Source organism: Symphalangus syndactylus, chromosome 4 (genome assembly GCF_028878055.3).
Source record: "Symphalangus syndactylus isolate Jambi chromosome 4, NHGRI_mSymSyn1-v2.1_pri, whole genome shotgun sequence".
Classification (NCBI taxonomy): Eukaryota; Metazoa; Chordata; class Mammalia; order Primates; family Hylobatidae; genus Symphalangus; species Symphalangus syndactylus.
In genome coordinates, this window is record NC_072426.2 from 67,125,445 (window position 1) to 67,146,270 (window position 20,826).

The 20,826-nt window shown below is 36.6% G+C and overlaps 1 protein-coding gene across 1 annotated transcript in view; it reads left to right on the plus strand.

Moving 5' to 3' along the window:
• The window catches only part of MYO3A (myosin IIIA), a 282,829-nt gene that overhangs the window by 77,098 nt on the left and 184,905 nt on the right, over positions 1-20,826 (plus strand). Inside the window, exons 8-10 of the mRNA XM_055274926.2 lie at positions 3,972-4,117; positions 6,817-6,882; positions 9,168-9,323. Of these exons, the coding sequence (XP_055130901.1) occupies positions 3,972-4,117; positions 6,817-6,882; positions 9,168-9,323 (368 nt within the window). The remainder of the gene's footprint in view (positions 1-3,971; positions 4,118-6,816; positions 6,883-9,167; positions 9,324-20,826) is intronic.

Sequence of the window (20,826 nt, forward strand, 5' to 3'; positions counted from 1 at the left end):
TTGTAATGGACCCTTATTCTTGAAGACTCTCTCTACAACTGTTGGGGAAAGCACTGCTATTTATCTCCAGTGTTCTAGGGAGTGAAGGGAGAGAAGTAATTAATATACTATATTAATATTTTCAAATCTTATAATTAAATTTGAGGATTAAATGCTGGTATGCTGTTTTTATTTGAATACTTGTTTAATTATTACTTGCAAAACAAGTTAAAATGTAAACTTAGTACAAAATATGGACAGAGGATGAAGTATTTTAAGAAACTTAAAAAAATCCACAATGGATTAAAAAATTTTTTTTAACAGAGAGCATATCTTATAGTAAAAATATAAAGTATAGTCATAGAAGCAAAAACAAAAATTGAATAAGAGAATCTCAAAGGAGAGTTTCTTTAGAGTTTGTTCTGATGTATTACTACTGTTTTTAAAACTTACAAAAAAATTACAAAAATGAGAAGTTAATAAAAACCTAGTTATAATACTAAATATTGCTTTTTGTTTGCATATATTAATAATATAACAATAAATATTACATATAATATTATATAATTAATATCCTAGCTTTATGAGTTTTGTATGTTTATTTACTATAACAAGCCATCATTCAATATTTAAATTTCCATTTAGTAAAAACACTTATATAATATGCAATTACTAGACAGTCATTTTTCTGATGTCAGTTTTATTATTAATAAACCTGTATAGTAGCACAGTAGGACTTGAAAGTTCTTTCTGGCTTTGCAGGCTAATGGATATAATAAATATGAGAAATGCTTCACTACAGTTTTTTTCAAGCTGTCATGGAAATACATGTTTGAGATTTTGTTCATATTATATTAATCTCTCTGTAATAAGTATTTTCAAACCTTGAAGAACATATTTTAAATAATCAGCTTTCTAGTTAATCAAGATATTCCGTATCTACCACTCTATGGTATTAATAGCAAATTTCTAAGAATTAGAAAGCAGTAAGGTGAACAAATATATATATATATATATTCACCATAATGGCATAGAAGTATTTCATTTCAATGTTTTTAGAGCCTAGGAGGCAAGGTTGTTCAGATCAATTATCACTTGAAAAGTGAAATTCTTGATTTGGCATGTTTAAATTAAATTCTATATCAAAAGTAGTATTTGTTGGTTACATAAAGACATCCTTTGCCAGGATGAAGGTAACAAGGGAATTAGCGACTGTAGTAGGTGACCGTACAACTTATCATACAAATCAGGACACCTTGGAGAGTGAAAGTGGGTGATATTTATTACGATTCTAGGACTACAAGCATTAAACAAGAACGTCGAAGGCAAACTCGGACATAAATTCACCTGAGCCTGTATGAGTATATATCCTCTGACCACACATGTAAATTCATAAAATAATGTATTATCCTGAAAAATAATTTTCCTTAGGAAAAAAATGATGGGGCAAAAGACATTATTTTTACACTGTGGCAAACAAAGTTATAGTAACAGAATGAGAAATTCATATGAATGCATTTTTGAATTTTTAACAGCTTTATAAAGGTATAACTATAGAATTAGATCATTAACACATACAATATTCTGATTTTTAATGTATATTCACAGGGTTGTGCAATCATCATCACAATCATCACAAACGTTTTTGCTCCCCCTCAGAGAAACCTAGTAGTCATTAACATTCACTCCTCATCTTTGCCTAAACTCCCCTACTCTAGGCAACCACTAATCTATGTTCTGTCTCTGTGGACTGGCCTTTTCTGGATATTTTATTTATTTATTTATTTTTATTTATTTATTTTATTTTATTTTTCTGAAACGGAGTCTCACTCTGTCCCCCAGGCTGGAGTGCAGTGGCGCAATCTCGGCTCACTGCAAGCTCCACCTCCCGGGTTCACGCCATTCTCCTGCCTCAGCCTCCCGAGTAGCTGGGACTACAGGTGCCCACCACCACACCTGGCTAATTTTTTATATTTTTAGTAGAGACGGGGTTTCACCATGTTAGCCAGGATGGTCTCGAACTACTGACCTTGTGATCCGCCCATCTTGGCCTCCCAAAGTGCTGGGATTGCAGGCGTGAGCCACTGTGCCCAGCCTGGATATTTTAAATAAATTGAATCATACAATATATGGCCCTGTGTCTGGCTTCTTTTACCTAGTGTAATGTTTTCAGGGTTCATCCATGTAGAAGCATGTATTAACGCATCACTCATTTTTAGAGTTGAATAATATTCCATTGTATGTATAGACCACATTATGTTTATCCATTTGTCAGTTGATGAACATGTTGGTGTTTATCACTTTTTGTCATTAAGAGCAATATTGCTATGAATATTTGCCACATGAATTTTTAATGTAAAACTTAGGACTTTACTGTTTCCCTCAGTACTTCAGGCTATGCTCTCTGATTTCAGCAGTTCACTCTCATGTGATATTAAAAATACTTTCATAGAAAAGGTTAAGAAGCACTATGTATGATGATGTCCCATCATACTAAGTTGAGAAACTATTATCTCTTTCTTTAGATATAGACATATATATATGCACATATATGCACATGCATAATTTATTTATGTATGCATTTATTATTGTCCTTCAGGTACTTAGAAATGAATTGGTTAATGGTCTTCTTATTTGCCCATAAACTTGCCACCCACGCCAGAACCAGAATATTACCAATAGCATGCATTGACCTCTATCTCTTCCTCTATTCCAACTCCTTGCCTCCTCTCAAGAGTGTCTGTTGCCCGATATGTTGTGTTTATCATTGCCTTCTTTTTACTTTTTAATCACACTGATATGCTTATAACTAAACTGTTTCCTCTCATTGCCATTAGTGTCAGGTATTAATAAAGATTTATTTATGAAGGAGTCACCTTTCCTGGATGACATGTATGTAAATGTTACCAACTGAATTCTAGTGTGCCCACACATGGGTTTTTTAAATGTGTTAAACCTGATGTTAAGTGAAGTCAGAAGGTGAGATATTGTTCCTAAAAGGGCCTTAGATTTTTCACTTTATATATCATTTTACAGTACTGTATTTAAATGACACAATTCTAATCTGCCATCATTCCAAAATTATTTTTTATTTTTCTTGTGGGTTGGCATGCACAAAACATAAAATTTTAAAAATGCAAAAAAATGTTTCTTAAAATGTAAAGTTGAATTTCCTTTTTGTGTTTATTGATGTTAATAATTACCATTCACAATCAATCTGCATTTGTGCTTACACATTTAGAACTAAATTGGGAAGTAATCAATGCAATAATTTATCTAATACAATCTTATAAAATTACAAAATCAAATTCCTCTTTTTTCCTTGTCTCTCAATTACATCTTTCGATTACTGACATGTTTTAAAACCGGGTTGCAGTTTTACAATTTAGGGTGGCCTCAGATAGGCTGTTGGTAAAATTACATCAAGATTTATTTTTATTCAGTTTTCTTTTATTAGTGGCTTAAAGCTTTCACATTTCTCCAAACTTGTCTTATTCCTCCCTTAGGTAGCCTTGCCTTCTAGTTGCCAGTAGAGATCAAGGCCATCTAACTAGAAGCCCTCAAGCATGTTTACCTTTATTTCCCCCACTTTTAATTCTTCAAAAACATAGCCTTCATCTTTGCCCATTCCCTCAATAGATATTTATTGAGTGACTACCCCTGCCCAATATTTAGCTATGCATTTGATCCCATCCTTTTCCATTTGGGACATGATTTCTTTCCTCTTTTTGTTCCATATTTTCAAAAATATTTTTCATAGGCTTCTTCCCTTATATTTGTAAACCTCCTAAGGTATTATCTGTTCCCAGAACAAAAATACTACTACCAATAATAATTTGATCTTTTATTCTCCTCCTAAGTTACTGCCTTCGTCTTTACTTATAGCTATCAAACTTCACCAGTTTAAATACTTAATGCTTTGTTCTAAATATTTTATTACATGGTTGTTAAGGTCACAAATTTCACCTTTTGATGGTGTGGTTTTCTACTAGGTGATTGCATGTGAACAGCAATTGGATACCACTTATGATGCCAGATGTGACACTTGGTCCCTGGGTGTCACGGCCATTGAGCTGGGTGATGGAGATCCTCCACTAGCTGACCTTCATCCCATGAGAGCACTCTTCAAAATACCAAGGTCAGATGACTAACATTGGGTCCAGTATCTGCAGCCCGATTTACTTCCTCCAGTCACCAAGTGTTAATCATGCTCTTCATGGAGACGTTCAGATATATTCCAACAAGTTGGGAGCAGAAGATCCTGGAATATTATTCTGCTTCTTCTGAGACATTGTATTTGTTCAGTAGTTGCATTTCCCTGGTCTAAGTAAAAGAGCTTTCTCTTGATAATCAGTGTGTCTTTCTCTCTTTTGCTAGGATTTAATTTCAGAAAATAGCAGTTCCTCCCACTCTTTATACCTTCCCCAATGAGTCAGTGAGGCATCAGAGTCCATAGCCTGTGCAAGTGTTTTGCTTTGCTTTACCTACCAATCTAGTAATTTTTTACTACTTGCTAAGATTTCCCTTCGTTCAGAACTTTAGAATAATATTATTAAGAAAATTATATATAAAATTTATCCAGAAAATAATGATTTTAAACATGTTAATATTTTGAATATGTTAATATAAAACAATAAATTTAGAAGAATAACCTCTTTTGGTGCCATGAAAGCACTTTACTATTTATGTAGCCCCCAGTCCTTCATGTGTGTATCAACAGATTTTCCCCTACTATCCTATAAACTAATTTCTTTAAACACTATTTTCTATGAGTGGCGGTTAGTTCCTTGATGTTTCAGATAACTAATGTGAAAAGACTGCCTATATTTATTTATTTTATTTATTTATTTATTTATTTATTTATTTATTTATTTGAGATGGAGTCTCGCTCTGTCGCCCAGGCTGGAGTGCAGTGGCACAATCTCAGCTCACGGGAAGCTCTGCCTCCCGGGTTCACACCATTCTCCTGCCTCAGCCTCTCCAAGTAGCTGGGACTACAGGCGCCCACCACCACGCCCGGCTAATTTTTTTGTATTTTTAGTAGAGACGGGGTTTCACCGTGGTCTCGATCTCCTGACCTCGTGATCCGCCCGCCTCGGCCTCCCAAAGTGCTGGGATTACAAGCGTGAGCCACCACACCTGGCCTGCCTATATTTATTAAAGGTGTTATTTTTAAATATCTTTTTAAGGATTTTGCCTTAATTATAATGCAGTGCACACCCAGAGCCTGTGGTGACAGGGTTCCAAAACATTAGAATATTTGGCATCTAAATAAATTATTATAAAACCAAAACATTTGAATTCATTTTTAATTTTGCCTTTGAATTTCTTGTCCTATCTATATGTTCCAAATTATAATACCTTGGTTATATATCATCCTTTACATACTGCTTATTTTGTTAAGTGGAGAAACAACATTACAGAAAAGAATGGAAAACCTCTATACTAAATCCAAGACATTTCATTAATTTTGAAGAAAGCAGGAAAAAACTCTGTAGTTTCTAACTCCTATTGTCATTCAGTATGTAAGGTGAAGTTCTGTACTGCCTTAGCTGTTTTAATTGTGGATTAAACCATCATATTTAGTCTGATGTTATTACTCTTGGTGATAATGCCACATGAAGGAAGGATGACACTGTTGATAGATATTGTACCTAGGTAACAGGCAATGTGCAAAGTAATTCTAGAAACTGCATCATCTTCGTTATTTCTTAATTATGTCTACCAGCAGTGGAATTCCAAGAATACTGACTATGGTAATATGGAGAAAAAGGGGATCTGAAAAGCTACCCAGTTCTGAGTGTTCTGAAATAATCCAAACTTTGTTATTCAAAGCAAGCCAATAAATCGCATAAAAGGAAATTTTCAGGAGGACAAGAAACAAAACAACATTTCTGGAGAAAAGAATTACTTCTTTTAATGTGCAAATTAGCAATCTTCAGATTGTCCTAAGGATTGTGAAATGAGCTTAGTCCTGATCTGGGGTAGATGAGTAACTGCACTTTTCTTTAATGAGCCTGTACAAACTGTACATTAATTTCATTATAAGCTATTTAAGGAGTAATGCAGAACTGAAGACAAAGTATTTCCATTTCACTAATGAAAACAAAGAGCTGTTAGAATTAACATAAAGCAGCACTTCAGCAAATTCAACTATCATGGTTGATCAATGTTGCTTGATTACAGAGTTAGATCAGCCTCATTTTCAAGTGATGTTCCTTTGTATTCAACGAATGTGCCAAAAAATATATTTGTTCAGCTTAAACTGAAAGGAACTAATAAAATTGTTAAAGTTGTATTCACAGCTTTATCGCTAATAGTATTTTTCAGTTCCTTGACACTTTGTAACATGTTTCCTGCCGTGTGTCCAGTAACAACAGAACAAGAAGTCATAAGGGCATTCTACTGTGTGACTCCCTGGCACACTTTCCTCCATATTCCAAACAGGCCACTTCTGTGTTCCCTGGATGTTCCTCAGAGACTTCATTGGGACTCCTAGGAAAAAAATACCTTTCCCCAGCATCTATTGTTTCTATTCTGTTAAGTATTGATGTTTCCCCCTAGAGCTAGGTAAAAGCAAGACGACTCTTTAAAAGAAAAAAAATTAACAGTTGGAACAATCGGGTCATATGTTAAGTGCTTTCAGAGAAACAAAGACCGTGTCATTTTGTATAAAGAAAGATGAGTAATGATTTATCTATCTTGGAATTGGAAGAAGATGGAATCCTTGATTACAACTGGCAGAACCTATGATTGCATTAGTCTATCTGGCTCTGCCTCTCATTTTACATTGACTGACCAATATACAGAATCCAACATTGATTCTTATTTTTCTAGGAATCCACCCCCAAAACTAAGGCAGCCTGAGCTATGGTCAGCAGAATTCAATGACTTCATAAGCAAGTGAGTAAAAACAGTCTTTTAAAAAACCAAAGATATTCCCTCCTGCTATAACTAAATCTCCTCCTATTTCTTCTTATCTGTTAAACAGCCCCAGAGATTTCTATTATTTTCTTCAAAGGAAGCATCTATAGTGTCTTTTAAATGTTGGGTGAATTTATCATTGCTCAGATAATGGCCTTAGGGTCATGTTTATTCACTTATCAATAGCTATGCTTCTGTGGACCCTTTATAATCAATGGACATGTTCTTTCACCTATGTTTTGCCTATGGGTGTCATTTCATATGAGATGGGTCTCTTAGCATACCATTAGGTCATGCTTCTTTATCCAACTTTATCCTCTGTGCCTTTTAATTGGGGCATTTAGCCTGTTTACATTCAGTGTTAGTATTGGCATGTGTGGATTTGATCCTGTCATCATGTTAGCTGGTTGTTATACAGACTTGTTTGTGTGGCTGCTTATGGTGTCACTGGTCTATGTACCTAAGTGTGTTTTTGTAGTGGCCAGTAATGGTCTTTCCTTTCCATATTTTGCACTCCCTTCAGGACTTGTTATAAGGCAGGCCTGGTTGTAATGAATTCCCTTAGCATTTGCTTGTCTGAAAAGGATCATATTTCTCCTTTGCTTATGGAGCTGTAGATGCTTCCACACAGATCCTCAATGGAACTTAGTGTCTGACATATTTCTTGCAGTTTCCCCTCTGAGAAACATTTCCTGATTTCTGCCACGCAGTTAGTATTCTGTCCTGGTTGCTATTGATTTGGTTTGTCTTCCGCTAGTAACATTGCCAATTGTATTTAACTTACTTGTTTTGACATCTTTCTCTATAACTGTCTAGTTACAGTAAGCAACTCTAGGGCACTGAATGTGCTTACTTGTCGCTGTAACTCCAGTGTCTAGCAGAGTAACTCCAGTGTCTAGCAGAGTGCCTAGTACACATTAAAGATTTGATAAAGTTTTACATGAATAAAATAATTTCATATGTGCCTCTTCTGAATACATAGAACAATTACTACAGATGTCAGAAATTAATGCATTCTGTTAAACTAAGGGAAAACTAAGAGCACTTGTTCTTATTTTTTAGACATTGGCATTCTTATTCCTTAGCGTATTTTAGCATTCTGGGGAAATACGTTTTTGGTTAAGCTCAATGAAATAAATTGCCTAATTATCATAATACCGATTAGAAATGGCACTGCTCAAGCCAAGGCATGAGTTTCATCTTTTTATGCTTTTTTCTTTTTTTTTTAATATCCCCAAATGACAGCCCAGTTTTCTCATAATCATAGACTCTGTGAATTGCAGGATTAAAGGGGTCTTGGAAAGTTGTACAGCCCAAGTTTATATCTAGAGGTTAAATCCTTCCCAAACATGTGCACTCAGTGGCTGTCCAATCGATACTTAAATATCTCCAATCAAAATAGTATTTCCCAATGCAGCTCATTCTACTTTGATAAGCCTCACTCTTGAAAAGTTTTTCCTTAGACTGATCTGAAAGCTGTTTCTCTCTGGATTCCACCAACCAATTCTAGGTCTTTTACCCCTTGCGACCACTGAAAACTACTTGAATGCTTCTTTTAAATATTCAAAGTCAGCTGTCACAGCTGGTTAAACATTCTACATTTGTTCAAATGCTCCTCCTGTGCTGTTGTTTCAGGTGCTTTCACTAGTCCTATCCTTTCTCATGAATGTGCTCTGGTTGAACCTATCAAGAAGTACAACAGGCATTGGTACATCTGCTGTATGACCTCAAAAAATACATATTGACATGGAATTTAAACATCCTTAGCTGAGAGGCCTTCTCAAATGGGTTAGCAGTTTTATCACATAGAAAGAAACAGATCAATTGAGAAGCCTTTAAAAGCATTTGTGAAGGGAAACTGCATTGTTTGTTTTAATTTTAGATAAGCATTAAAACTATAATGACTTCATTGTCATTTATCTGCAGCTACTAACTTGTAAAGGAGACTTTGCAGTGGAGACATTTTAATTATCACTATGCAATAATCCTTGCTGGGAGACGACAGAAGTGGTATTTAGTTGAAAGTTGGTATCACTGCAGCTTAATCACTCACAGATGTGTGCACTTTCACAAACATTTGTTTCATCATATTGCAGTTTGCTATTTTTGAGAGACTAAAAATTGCAATTAATATATTTTAAGCTTGGGCTGAGCATTTATGAGGAGCATCGCTCTCGTGTGTTAGATTAATTTTTAGGAATATGAATAATAGTTTCAAAACTCTAACTTATCTAATAATTGCATGTTCTTTTTTGCCAGTGCAGGTGCTTGACTAAAGATTATGAAAAGCGTCCAACAGTGTCAGATCTTTTACAGCATAAATTCATTACTCAAATTGAGGGCAAAGATGTGATGTTACAAAAACAACTAATGGAATTCATTGGCATCCATCAATGCATGGGAGGCACAGAAAAAGCCAGGTAATCAAATAATATCTTGATTCCAAAATCCAGAGATTATTGAAAGATTTTGAATAGTTTAACAATGTATTAGTTTTTAAGGTGAATAAAATTTGGAGGTAATGGGAACTTACATGAAAAGTGAATGTCACCTGTTGAAATGCATTTCAATATTGGTAAAATTATAGGCAACACTTTCTTTTTTTTTTTGAAACAGAGTCTTGCTCTGTCGCCCAGGCTGGAGTGCAGAGGCGCGATCTCGGCTCACTGCAACCTCCAACTCCTGGGTTCAAGCGATTCTACTGCCTCAGCCTCCCAAGTAGCTGGGATTACAGGCCCCTGCCACCACGCCTGGCTAATTTTTTGTATTTTTAGTAGAGACGGGGTTTCACTGTGTAGCCAGCATGGTCTCGATCTCCTGACCTTATGATCTGCCCACCTCGGCTTCCCAAAGTGCTGGCATTACAGGCGTGACAGGCAGCACTTTTTAAACAACTTTGTAAGAACAAAGAATGTAAACTTCAAAAGATCATTTTTGTATTGGTATATGTTTTCTTGTATTTTCTGCTTTTCTATAAAGTAAGATATCTTAGATTTGGGATTAAAAAAAACATATAAAACTTGAAAGACCTTTTGACACTATTATTTGTTCATTTTCCCTGGTTAAATTATATTTAAAGATCATTTTAAATATCTTTGTACATCCTCTTTGGATTTTAAATAGTATATAAGTTTATTTTAGGAAATTTAAAAGTCACAGAGAAATATACAATGGAAAATTAATCAAGTATAACATTTTAATCTGTAACCTTTTAACATCTTCTTCTTGTTGGATATACTTTTTTTTTTTTTTTTTGAGACAGGGTCTCACTTTGTCTCCCAGGCTGAAGTGCAGTGGTGCCATCTCTGATCACTGTAGCCTCGACCTCCCGGGTTCAAGTGATCCTCCTTCTTCAGACCCCCAAGTAGCCGGGACTATAGGCACGCACCACCATGCCTGGCTGATTTTTGTATTTTTAGCATAGATGGGGTTCTGCCATGTTGCCCAGGCTGGTCTTGAACTCCTGAACTCAAGTGATCCACCTACCTCAGCCTCCCAAAAGGCTAGGATTACAGGCATGAGCCACTGCACCTAGTCAGACATTTTTAAACATTTTTAAAACAAAATTGGAATAGTATTATATGTGTCCCAGAGACTGTCTTCTTTCACTGAATTGTGAATATCCATATAATTAAACATTCTTCTAACACAAAATTTTAATGGCTAGATAGCATTCCCTTGCCTGACAATTTAATGATTAATTTAAATAATTCCATACATTTTGGTAGTTACTAATTGTTTTTACTCTGTCAGGTAACTGTGTAATGAACAGAGTTGTACATTAGTCTCTTACTATTAAGATAAATTCCTATAGATGGTACTATTAAGTCAAATAATTATTAAAGTTAAATTTATAATATCACTTTATTCTTGATAATCCTATTTGTTTCATCCCAGAAACATATCACTGTTTAGGGAGTTGGAAGAAGTGAATAGGACATTACTTATTTGAATTCCTGTTGTGAATGTACACATTTAATTCCCATTTGTTTAATGCCTACTATGTGCCAGATTTTGTGTTAGGACTTATCTCATGTGATTTTACTACAAGTGTGAGGAAAATATTTTATGATAACCCATTTTCACAGCTGAAAAGAACTGAAGTTTGCAGAGGTTAATTAACTTGCACAAGGTTGCACAGGAAATAAATGACTTAGCAAGGATTCAAATTCTGATCTTAAAGCCCAAGCTTTAATTCACAGGAGTAAATGGACTAATGATTGTGGATGATCTTGGAAGATAATAGTCCTTACCTGTTTGAGTTTATAGCCTTGCTGCAGAGACAGACCTGATATACCTTTAATGAGGAAGAATTAAGTGACAAAAGAAAGAAGCAGATATGTAGTTTATAATGAGGAGATAATCATGGGTCATCCATGCCCATCTTTTTATCTTTGTGTAAACGTAGTTTCATAATCTGCTGCAACCTCATTCTTCCCTAAACAGACAACAAATAATCAAAATAAACAGAAATTGAAGTGTATTCACATTGTGTAGGATGTTCAATGTCAAGAACTGTGTAGGATCTGAGATATTACCCTACTTGCAAGCTAACAATTTAGCCTGCCACAGTTTCACGAATGCTGGTAGAAGACACAAGATTCATGGATGAGAGACAAAGGACTTTACTACTCATTGCCAAGCTGGTAACATGAGTTTATGTTCACATTGGTTCTCCTTGCTCCCTAGAGTCCTAGGGGAAACGTGGAATAGGTGGATGTTGTGTCCACACTTGGCTTGCCTCATAACTGGGAAATCCTGAACTTGGGAAACTCCAATCTTTTAAAGGGGCTGCTTGCATGCTTGCCCAAATTTTGCTTTGGAGGAAACATTATCTTTACCATCCTGAACACCAGATAAAACTTCCATCTATCCTAGTATTTTTAATTTCCAAGGCTGTTTGCTATACAAACATTGAAAATACAGTCTGGAACAAAAGCTAATATAAGACATGCAGAAATTTGAGAGACCCATGAATAATTGTCTCCCAGTGTTCAAACATCATGAGAATGGTTGCACTACACAGTATTTAGATTCTCATGCTTGTGCTGTAAGTTTCAGTGATTATTGGGCACAGTGCTATGCTCAACACTTTCTGATTCTGAGACACAAGATGTAGTCTTGTTTATCCTGTTAAAAATTCAGAGTATGCTTTCAGTATGAGAATTCATGATGTACTCAGTTATGGAAATTTTTCAGTTGTTCTTTTAAATATTGATCCTCTCTCATTCTTTTCACTTTTTATTCCTGAGACATAAATGTTGGAACCTCCTATTTTACCTCACATATCTTGCAATTTCTCTGTCATGTTTGTCACCCATTTATCAATCTCTGCTATATTCTGAATGAATTCTTCAAAATTGTTTCCCAATTCACTAATTTTCTCATAGAACTGGGCCTAGTCTAGATATCTTATATACCAATATTTTTTATGCTGATATCTATTATATATCAACATCTATATTTTTCATTTATATAATTTCTTACTTGGTGAGTAGTTTTTTGTTAACCACTCTTTTCATATCTGACTTTTTATATCTGGCTATTCATTTTTTCTTTTGGGGGACTGTAATTCCACTTTTTTTCTCTTTGATCTTAAACATACTTTTTAACAGTAACCTCAGATTTGCATTTCAACACAGGTGAATTGTCCTGATTATTGAGTTCATTTGTTTATTTAATATTTGGTTTCCTTAGTCTAGGGTTCAGAATTTTAGTTTGCCTTCTCATCTTGAGTGGGAGGTTTTTTATTTTGGTTTTTCTTTCCTTCTGCATTCTGTCTATTTGGAGGGTTTTGCCTTTGCCATTATTTGATTTCAAGATTCCCCAGGGCCCATTGTGATTTGAAGGAAATTGCAGATCTAGTTGCTGAGCCAGTGGGAAGTAGATCTTATGTCTCTCCATCCTGCCATCTCAAGCACCTGGCTCCATATAAAAGGAAGAAGCGGCAGAGTTTTTTCAATCTTTTTCCCAGGCAAGGGACCCCCACACTCAACCCCATTCTTCCCACCACACCTCGGTCAAGGCCTTCATTGTGAATGTACGTTTTAGTTCCCTTACTCTCCAGGCCTCTTTTTCCCATTTTTGGTGCCAGACTTCAAATCAGCCTATAGTTTCTGCCCTCTTACCTGGTGTTCTTGTTTGCTCTGTTAGGTCCTCTCTAATGCTCATCTTGTTTTAGAAAATATCTTTGTCTTTTTAATTTTATTTTTTAATGTGTAAGAAATATTTTATTTTTTACAAACGTATGTTTGGAAGAGGTGGGAGTTGAACTTGAATCTTTACCCACAACACTTTCTTGACCATGGATCTTAGTTCAAAGGAGGAGGGAAGATTTTCCTGCCCTCAGCATTCATATTCACACTAGTCCCAAAGTGTGAGACATACTCAGTCAAAAGAAAAGAGGCTTGGTTATGCTACTGGCAACACATTAAACAAAAGCTGTCTTCTTGAAGATCTTAAAAAATGACTTGGTTTGTCAGTTTCTGATGTTGGTAAAATGGATCAAAAAATCTGATTGTATTAAATGAACATAGCTAACCCAAAGCTGACATTTTTCTTTTTGTACATGATGTTATCCTTTAGAACTGAAGGTCTGTGCTTGGCAGGATAATTTTTTAAAAATGAAAGATTCAGCTTTAAAGAAAATGGTCCTAATATAAATTGAATACAAAGTGAATACTTTATAAACTTCCTTGTTGGGGAGAGGTGGAGTGTTGGGAGATACTGTGGAATGGATATGAGAACTTTCTATTTTAAGTCAAGACCTGAATATAAAACAGATCACTTTTCTAACTTACTCAACTATTCTGAAAAATTAAGACCATGTTGTAATACACTCCTCGAAAAACGGGAGAGCATTTTTCACACGAGTTAAAATTGACAATGTTAGAAGGCAGACTAAATTGGGAGAAACTCTAGTTATAAAATATTTTAAAAGAAAATTTTTCTTATGAATCCAGTATTTTTAAACAGTTGACTATCTGATTTAATGGGAATAGATAAAAGTCATTTGTAACTGAAATGTGCTATTCAGAATTCTTGAGTAAAACAGTACAAGCCCACTTAAAAAGTAAAGCAGTTTAGTGGACAATATTGGATGGCTCAGAGAACGGAGAGGATGGGAGAGAGCCAGGTTTAGTCATGAAAGCAGAGGGCTTCAACTGTCCTTCCTCAAGAATCAACAGCCAAAAGGCTGCCACTGAAAACCACCCACCTGCCTCTAACATTGCCTGCAGTGACACTAGTTTCTTGAATGCTACAACCCACTCAAAATGTTTGTAAACTGACTTTGAGCTTTATGTTGCTTCCTTGAGGTTCTAAGTTCCATGCTGGATCATCTGATCGCCCACGCGTAGGTCACAGGCCCACACTGTAGGTGAAAGTAGGTTGTGAGAGACACTTGGTCTCAGCTAACCTCCAGTTTCTATGTGAGAGGCAGAGTCCTACCTGCTAACCGTTTTGAAATTTCTTCCCCACAGCAGAAGGGTATTTTTGAGCTGCTGAAGCAACAGGTGGATGGCCATTATATGGAATATTTTTTATTCTATTTCATTTTATTTTAGAGACAGGGTCTCACTGTTGCTCAGGCTGGGCTCAAGTGATCCTCCTGCATCAGCCTCCTGAGTAGCTGAGCTTACAGGCACAAGCCACCACATCTACCTCCTGTATGGAATATTTAACACTTCCTACAATTCTTTCTTTTATATATCTTGAACATTTGCCTAAAAACTTATTTAAGCTATGATTGTCATTCCTCATAAATAAAGAAAATATCTAACCCAGCATCTACTTAAATAACAAATTCCAAATTAAAACTTCCTTTTTTTGAAAGTCATATTATTAACATGTTATCATCTTAAATTTCTTTTGTGTTTTATATACAATGCAAAATAACTTTAATATTTTACTTGATACTCTCAGTATGCTAGTGGCAATTACCTTTGATATTTATAGATTGTTATATTTTGCATATAATTTCATAGAAATAAAAAGGATTTAGTAACTCCTTTTTCTTACTAATTTTGGTTTCTTAGACCAAAAATACTGGCTGTATTTGTGGTGCTGTTGCAACTAGTCCACTTGTCCCAGCATCTGTGGTTTTCAGGCCAGAATATAAGGCATATTTGAGACATACGTGGAAGGATTAACAAAAGAAAGACAAACTAAAAATTGACCATCCAATCAGTGTTAAAAGTACTGGCCAGGTGTGGTGCCTCACGCCTGTAATCGCAGCACTTTGGGAGGCTGAGGCGGGTGGATCACGAGGTCAGGAATTTGAGACCAGCCTGGCCAATATAGTGAAACCCCGTCTCTACTAAAAATACAAAAGATTAGCCAGGCGTGGTGGCAGGCACCTGTAATCCCAGCTACTAGGGAGGCTGAGGCAGAAGAATCGCTCGGGCAACAGTGCAAGACTCCGTCTCAAAAAAAAAAAAAAAAAAAAAGCCCAGCCCAAGCTGTCAATTCCTTATTAGGTGTGGGACTTTATTAATGTAAATTCGCTCAAATAGGATTTTGATTTTACAAAACAGAACAATGAAAAGAGAAAACAAAAAAACAATAGGAAGTAATAATAGGGTTCCCTCCATGTGACACAATGCATGACTCCATTTTATGTTCTATTTTCTGGGCAAGATAATTTTTCTTTAATGGCTATGACTATGTCATGGTGAGAATTATTCACCCTTTGGAACATGTACGCTTTTCCTTAACACATGAGACTTTAAAAATGCTATCCCCACTGCTTTTCTAACAACTGTTTTCAATTCCCATCTCCACATGACTGAAAGATACTTCAAACTCAACAAGTCCAAAATTAAACTTACGGTATTCCATCTAAAATGTGTTCTTTGTTCCCTTTCTTATTTTATTTTATTTTATTTTTTTGAGACAAGATCTTGCTCTGTCACCCAGGCTAGAGTGCAGTGGCACAATCTCAGCTCACTGCAACCTCCACCTCCTGGGTTCCAGCAATTCTCCTGCCTCAGCCTCCTGAGTAGCTGTGGTTACAGGCACCTGCCACTGTGCCTGGCTAATTTTTGTATTTTGTTTTTTTAGTAGAGATGGGGTTTCACCATCTTTGCCAGGCTGGTCTCAAACTCCTGACCTCGTGGTCCACCCGCCTCTGCCTCCGAAAGTGCTGGGATTACAGGCATGAGCCACCGCACCCGGCTGTTCCCTTTCTTATTAATGACACCACCACTTATCTCATTATGCCAACCAGAAATCCAGGGATTATCTTAGTCTATTCCTCTCTCCTACTTTTCTTTTTTAGTCCAAACCAGGACCAAATTTCTTATGATCCCACTCAACACCAGTTGTGCTATAATTTTTGCTACCCTAGAAATCGCAGATTGAGATGACATCCATATTGTCTCAACATTTGTTGAGGCCATTGTATAAAGAGCTGGATAAAGGTTCTACACAGAGGTCTGACAGCTGAATCCTTTATAGAGCCTGTGCTCTGGGACTAACTTTTTAGTAAACAGGATAAGACAAGCACATAAATAACCATTATACAAAGTTTCAATCCCATTTCCACTAGCAGGGACAGGAGGGCTTATCCAGGAGGTGGCCTTTGAATCAGCACCGTGAGGGATAAACTGGACTGAATCATATGAAGATAGAGTTACCACAAGATGAACATTATAGCAGGAGAAACAGCCCGAGCAAAATCATGAAATCAAGGAGATAAGCTGACAGAAAGGCAAGCATTTAATCAAGCTCTAAGGGGAAAACCCAGAAGTAGGATTGGAGAGGTATACAGAGACCAGACCACTGAGAGCCCTGAAAGTCAGACTGAGGTTTGACCTGTGTCCATGACAGCCCACAGTGGGGAGTACCCCATCACCAGCTCTTAAGCCACCTGTGTTCTACTGTGCACCCGCCTTTTGTTGGTTCTAGAAGGTAAATTATGGATATACCAAGACAGACTACAGCAATAATTTTGGATTCATTTTGCTTGTTCCTAGTATGACCATTTTCTCATACGTTTCTTTTTAACTTTAAAATATGGTATTTTTTTGAAGGTAGGGGGAGTTGGTCCCAACTATGTTTAATTATCATCTATCTCTAAATGTGCTTAATTGGGTCTTGTCCTTCTGCCATCTTCCATTACACAAGAGTGGGTGCCCAGCCCTTATTACAGACACTTGAATCCCAACCCCTGCCTTGGACTGCCAGGATGGCAACTCCACTGTCTGCAGCAGCCCACTCAAGCCAGGGACCCAGACAGGAGTATTTCTCTTCACCTAGTTCAGTGTAAGTCGATTCTAATAGCTCCATAGATGAAGTAAAGACGGTAAGTGTCTCAAATTAAAATTAGAAACAGGAGAGCACTGTTCTGAAAACAAGATAACCTAGAGTTTGCTTTTATTCAGATAGGAATCTATCATGAATCAAGAAACTGGATAATGATAGCTCCATCATTAAAATACATGGCCATTTGCTATGACCAGATCTAGTCGCTAGTCTAGAAAAAAATAGAAAAGGAGCTACAGTTCACATAAAGATAATTATATTAATAATATTAACAAAGGCTGATGTTGAATCTTCAGTGTTGAAAGGATGATGAATTTGCTTCAAAATTATGTATTTAATAAGCTGTAATAGGTAAGACAGGGGCTAGTGTCTGGATATTTATATATTTAATATATTGATATATATTTAATATTGGTATATATTTAATATATGTGGACATTTGTTTCTATGTTTTTGTGTTTTTTTTTTTAAATGGAGCATGTGTGTGTGTGTGCACACACATCATTTGTGCTTATATTCTAAGTAAGATTTTATTTTAGAAGATTCCCATCTTGGCCGGGTGCGGTGGCTCACGCTTGTAATCCCAGCACTTTGGGAGGCCGAGGTGGGCGGATCACGAGGTCAGGAAATCGAGACCACGGTGAAACCCCGTCTCTACTAAAAATACAAAAAAAAAATTAGCCGGGCGTGGTGGCGGGCGCCTGTAGTCCCAGCTACTCAGAGAGGCTGAGGCAAGAGAATGGCGTGAACCCGGGAGGCGGAGCTTGCAGTGAGCCGAGATTGCGCCACTGCACTCCAGCCTGGGCGACAGAGCAAGACTCCGTCTCACAAAAAAAAAAAAAAAAGAGGATTCCCATCTTATCTTGGCTAAAACAAAAAGTAAAGGAATTGTCCCTGTCAGTGCTAGAAGGAAAGGTCTCATAAAGGAATATACTGGTAGCTGTGTCCATGCAAGATGGACAACTCAGGAAGAAACAGATAAAGCTGGGGAATATAGCAACGATCCCTCTAGGACCAGGAAATTTGGAAAAGAAATAATAACTTACCCTTTCCTGTCTTAAATATTTCCTTATGCCAGTCTTCAGGACTTCCTCTTCCAGAAAAGCTCCCAGAATAAAAACTAAATGGCTTTTTAACGTGGTCTCTAGGAATTTTAAAAGGAACAGGCAATTGAATAATTATTCCCTGGAGAAGGCCATTGTAAGTACCTGTGCTCCTAAATAGCACTAAATAAAGGAATTCAAGTAAATAAGAAGAGGCAGTTGCTGATACTACAAAAAAGTTGTAAATAATTCCGAGAATAAGTTACATTGTTGCCTCAAAATGAAACAGCGTAAAGAACCATCATGCATTCTGCCCACTTGTGCTAAATACCTAGTTCAGTTCCTGTCTTTATCATACCACTTCCCCCCCCACCAAATAATTATGCAATCATGGATTATTATTGCTGGAAAGAAACTTTGAATGTGGATCCTTATTTTAGAGATCAGGAAACTAAATCCCAGAGAAATTGAATCCTGTCTTCTGAGACAATAGCCAGTTAATGACCAGCACAAAGCTGTAACTCAAGTATAATGATTTTTCAGACTAGCTCTTTTACTAGTTTCTCTTTTCCTCACTAGTGTTAGAAGTTGGCGGTCACAAAACTGATGGACAGATTTTGTTTGAGCTACTTCGTATGGTTTACTCACAATGGGCATTTACACTTAAATTTTATTTTATTTCTTTGGTATACTGCAATTAGAGTTTGCATTACTAAGTAGAATGTTCAATGGTCAAGGAATCTTTGTTCATGTTTTCCCTAAGACTTATTTTTTTTCTTTTTTATTGAGACGGAGTCTCCCGCTGTTGCCCAGGCTGGAGTGCAGTGGTGCCATCTTGGCTCACTGCAAGTTCCACCTCCGGGGTTCACACCATTCTCCTGCCTCAGCCTCCCAAGTAGCTGGGACTACAGGTGCCCACCACCACGCCCAGCTAATTTTTTTTTGTATTTTTTTTAGTAGAGACGGGGTTTCACTGTGTTAGCCAGGATGGTCTCAGTCTCCAGACCTCGTGATCTGCCCACCTCCGCCTCCCAGAGTGCTAGGATTACAGGTGTGAGCCACTGCACCCGGCCCCCTAAGACTATTTTTTAAATTAAGGATACAGAGTGTGGAAACAACTAAGTTTAAGATGGGTATCTAACTTATCCTTGAAATGTTTGGGAAATAATAATTTAGGAACTAGGTTTAATGACACATCGATATGGGTGTTGACAATCATCAACATAGTGATATTTTCATTTCTTTTGGAAACAGTCTGTCATACCTATGATGAGTTTAGGGGTTTTCCTATGTTATTAGTAGCCAAGCTTTCAGCGGGGGCCAACAAAACTCTGCATTCAATGAAAAAAAGGCCTGGACTGTTTTCTCTTGTAATTAATACTGTAAGTTGTACTGCACTCTCAGACTTTTTTTAGTCTGTTATTTTGTGTGCTCTACGTGGTCTATTTTTCAGTGTTTAGTTTCATTTAGGCTTAAAATGACAAGTTGCCAGTGGCTCCCATCACGAGTCACTGATGACAGTAAGTGTTCCTAAAAGGACCAACTTGCGCATCTCTCCCTGTGGATCCACCCACACTGTAGCCCTTGGGGCCACTTGCTGGTTGCTGAACCTGCTATGCATCTTCATTCTTCTCCATTTTGGTTCATGGAGTGTTCTCTCAACTCACCCACCTTCATTCTCTTCTTAGGAATATATTTAAAACCAGTCTCCAACTGTTGGCACCTTTGAGAAACCTTTCCCAGAAGTTACAAGTATGTGTTTACACTTCTTTCCTCTGTGGTCATACATCACTTTGTTCTTACTTCAGTTAGACACACCTGGGATAGAGTCCCAATCCTGCCATCTATTAGTCTTGTCATGAACTAATTTTGTGACTCTGTATAAGTTACTGAACCTCTCTTAGACACAGTTACAACCTATTTATAAAATGAGGACACCAATAACACCTATCTGGTAAAGGTGAGAGGATAAATGAAATAAAATAAAAAGCGTGAAGCATCTGCACAACGTTAGCAGTCACCAGCATTTTGTGGATAGTTACATGCATCTGTATTTTACAAATCTTAATCATCTATGTCTCCAGTGCTGAGTCTAGTAATTTGCATGTAGTAAGTACTCAATAAATATATATTATTTTGAATTGAAGAGTTTGGGTTGAGATCTGAAATAGAATGCCTTGACTTGGCTTTATATGTTCAATAGACACAATAGTGCATTTAGCTATTTATTACTTGCTGTGAGAAAAAAATTGGAGAACCAATTAACATGGAAGATTTTTTGAGATAAGGGTTTTGAAATTTTGTTCTAAAATTTTTTAATAGATACTTCCAAATCTATTTTAATATATGGTGAGAGATAGGGATCTAGTTTCATTCCTTTGCATATGTATGCCCGGTTTTCCCAACACCATTTATTGAAGAGATTGTCTTTTCCCCACTGTATGGTCTGGCACCTGTATTAGACCATTCTCACGCTGCTCTAAAGAACTACCTGAGACTGGGTAAGTTATGAAGTAAAGAGGTTTAATTGACTCACTGTTCCTCAGGCTGTACAGGAAGCATGATTGGGGAGACCTCAGGAAACTTACAATCATGGTAGAAGGGCAAAAGGGAAGCA